The sequence below is a fragment of the Porites lutea genome, chromosome 1 (genome assembly GCF_958299795.1).
Source record: "Porites lutea chromosome 1, jaPorLute2.1, whole genome shotgun sequence".
Taxonomy (NCBI): Eukaryota; Metazoa; Cnidaria; class Anthozoa; order Scleractinia; family Poritidae; genus Porites; species Porites lutea.
In genome coordinates, this window is record NC_133201.1 from 46,981,542 (window position 1) to 46,984,963 (window position 3,422).

Genomic DNA, 3,422 nt, shown 5'->3' on the forward strand with positions numbered 1-3,422 from the left:
AAATGAACTTTTCCATCGGAATCTATTCGTGTCCAGTGGATCCGATGGACTCCATCGGAAAGACTTTCCACCTCCTCATCCATCATGAGTGAGATTTTTGTAAGTCTCTCACGAATAGAAAAATGTGCTTTTCCATCGGAATCTATTCGTGTCCAATGGATCCGATGGACTCCATCGGAACGACTTTCCACCCCCTCATCCAACATGCGCGGAATTTTTCTAAGTCTCTCACGAATAGAAAATAAACTTTTCCATCGGAATATATGCATGTCCAATGGATCCAATACACTTGGTAGGACTTTACACCACTAGACTTCCGGTTTTCCGATGGAAAACAAGGGGATACGACTGGATTCTGGTCGACAGTATTGGACAACCCTCCACCACTAGCCACCGACACTGAGGTGAATAATTCTTTTAGTATATACTAAAACAGTGAGATAATTAAGCACAAAAATGATGATTTTTAACTCATTTACTGTTGCCAACGATTACAATTTTGGCGCGTAATGACCTAACGGCCGCGGTCGTCGCTTTTTCTTGCCGACAAATAAAACTTTTGAAGGCATTTGTTTACCTCTTGCGGGGAAATTTCTTCAAAAGGAGTTGTGAATTCTTTTTGTATTTAAAATCATTCTGTAAAAAAGATTATTAAATTTAGTTTTAAGCTTCAGTATTTATGAACAAGTCAATTAAATAAAGTAACGCAAGAGTTAAGCTTAATTTGCATTTGTAAACAAAAAACTTTTTCACCGGTTTTATCGATAAATTCAAGTCAAAAAGACACAGCTTTACCTGTTAAAACTTCCAAACCGAACTTCGTCACCTTCTTCGTGTATTTCAGGAACAGCTTGCTTGATTAGTTGTGAAATTTCTTTGTTTATTACGGCAGCAAACCTCGCAACTTACGCGAGTTTGGCGTCGCTCGCTCGGAGGAACTGGAGGTGAATCAGTGAATAGTGCAGGATATTCACCGATTGAGTAGCTAATCAGAACGCACGAAAAACACTATCCACTGTTTAAGTATATACTAAACACAATTATCCGAGAAAAGGCTTTGGAACTAAAGAAGAAGAAACCCAAATTAAGGTCTAACCCTAGATTAGCGCTAGTTGGTCTCCAAATAACTGGGCCCTTAAGTGTGTCGTTGAGTCCGGCATAATTGTCTTTTCTGATCCACGCTTGTGAAGTGACCAGACAATTATTACACACTCAACGCAACACCAGGCAAATGGAAAAAATATTGTTATTCCGTTAATCTACCAAGTTACTTGCTGAAATGATGACAAAGTTACTTACGTGATACATGTCTCTGTTATTGTCATCCCTAGTATTATTTCCCGGATTTCTTTTGCGGCACCCGCACTTGTGGCACAGCCATTTTATCCACAGATAGAAATGTGATAACAGGTTAAGAGGTACCGGAATTGGATGGTAAGTGCTGTAGGTCTGGATCGTTATGGCTTTCTTGAATGACCATTCTTTCAGGGAGTTATCCTCAAAAAAATCAATAGCATTTCTTAACTGTTTACTTCAAGCTTCCAACTTAAGCAATTCCCATGGCTTATAAGTACGACAATGAAAACGACAATAGCACACGTTTAAACATTGCCAAATATTTCATTATATTCTTGGATGTAGGAAGTAATTAGATGCTGTTGACATGATATCATATTCATTCTGCAGTTTGCTTATTTGTTTTGAAATTTAGTAAAGGTAAATTACGTAAATCCGCCTCTAAGAAAACAATATGAGGCCATCCCTCAAAAGAAACCAGCCGTTTAACAACAAATAACCTGACGATCACCTCACTGTACTAGAATCTAATAAAGGCCCGGGTCAAACTTCGAATTTCACATGTCCCGAGCCAACTGCTAATAAGCAGGAACAATAGATTTTACTCATCAGCAACGTACGGATCTCTATCAGTTCTTCTATATGCAGGAACTAAAAGCATGAAAAAAACATCCTCAGTCCCTGGTGCCTTAGTTTGGAACAGCAACTCGCTCGACGAGGTGTCCGTATTAAGCGGGAATTTAGGGAGGATGTAAGGGCTTTCTTTCCCCAGCGACAAAGCAAGCTGCCCGTAATAATGAGGTGTCCGTATTAAGAGGATGTCCGTAAAGCGAGATTGAGTGTAACGCAAAGTTTTTCGAATCTTAAGCATGGTACAATCCCCAAGTAAATAACGAGCAGGGCTGTCTTGTCGTCAAACTATAGGCCAAGCTTTTATTCAATAACTAATTACAATGTTTTAAATGCAAACCAGTCGAGTGGTCAAGATTTGTATTTTTCTTTGCTTATCTATTTTCTTCTTGTAGTTATATTTGTCTCTCCTAAATACCAGACTCGACTAGCCAATAAGCTTTATCGTTGTTATTGTCAAACGAAAGTTTGTATAAATTAAAGTAGTAGGTTTATGTTCACGTACACATGTTGCAACAGAGTCAACGTAAGGAAATAGTATAAAACTACATGTATGCCTTGATGTTACCTCAACTCGCTGATATGTGTTAGACAGTAGGGCTATCATCATATTAACTAGAACAATGACTCCCACAATAAGAAAAACTCCAAAAAGGAAGTGGACGAGAGTTACTGATGCGATGTCCACTGAGTCCAGAGGATCCAGCTCCACTATTCCCAACAGAGACCAAGTAAGATGCTTCATCATACTCCACCAACTTAATCGATAGAAACAAAAAGAACCAATTAATACACTACTTAGCGTTTTGCTTAATAAGTCAATCGATGGTAGAATAAGGCTAAGCAGTATCCGTTTATCGCAGCAACTGTAATAAAAACATGATATAATCAGACATGCATTAAGCCGGTCATCCTTGAGGAATGTCCAACTGACTGCTTATTACAAGGTGACCGATTAATACAGGTTTGACCGACCTAACAGTTTATCAAGAAAATGAAGATGGTGACAAAGCGAGATATCCATAACCCGACATCGTGACCTCAAAGTGTTTCTTCCTCTTCTTATGCCATACAAAAGGTGAGCGATAAACGACCACTGAATGCCATGTACCGTATATCTATTGTATTTGTATGCTACATCTTGATGAAGGGACCGTTTAATAGAGGTGAGGACAATATTCTAACAACTCTTCAGGTCTAAAGGAAAAAGTGATGATGACCACTTAATAAACAACAACAACAACACACTCTTTAAAGAAACAGACAGTTACAATTTGAATAGTATCTACCCGCAAATAGTTTAAAAACTAGTCGAGGCGGGTAGGTATGATTAAGTTAGGCTTATTACAACTAATTTTTTTCTTTCTTAGCGCTACATATATTTGTACTTACAAAGTCTAGGTCCGTTTTACAGTAATTAAGGAGAATATTTTCCGGGAAATAAGAAAGCAGGTCGGCTTAATTCAGGTTGGACTATACTGCTAAATATATAGTGG

General features: G+C 38.3%; 1 protein-coding gene across 1 annotated transcript in view; it reads right to left on the reverse strand.

Annotated features, from left to right (window-relative positions):
• LOC140952964 (uncharacterized) overlaps positions 1–3,033 on the reverse strand; it is a 49,069-nt gene extending 46,036 nt beyond the window's left edge. The window contains exons 1-2 of the mRNA XM_073402432.1: positions 2,495–3,033; positions 1,300–1,497 (exon numbers count right to left, since the gene is read on the reverse strand). Of these exons, the coding sequence (XP_073258533.1) occupies positions 1,300–1,497; positions 2,495–2,674 (378 nt within the window). The 5' untranslated portion in view covers positions 2,675–3,033. The remainder of the gene's footprint in view (positions 1–1,299; positions 1,498–2,494) is intronic.
• Between the last annotated feature and the right edge of the window lie 389 nt (positions 3,034–3,422).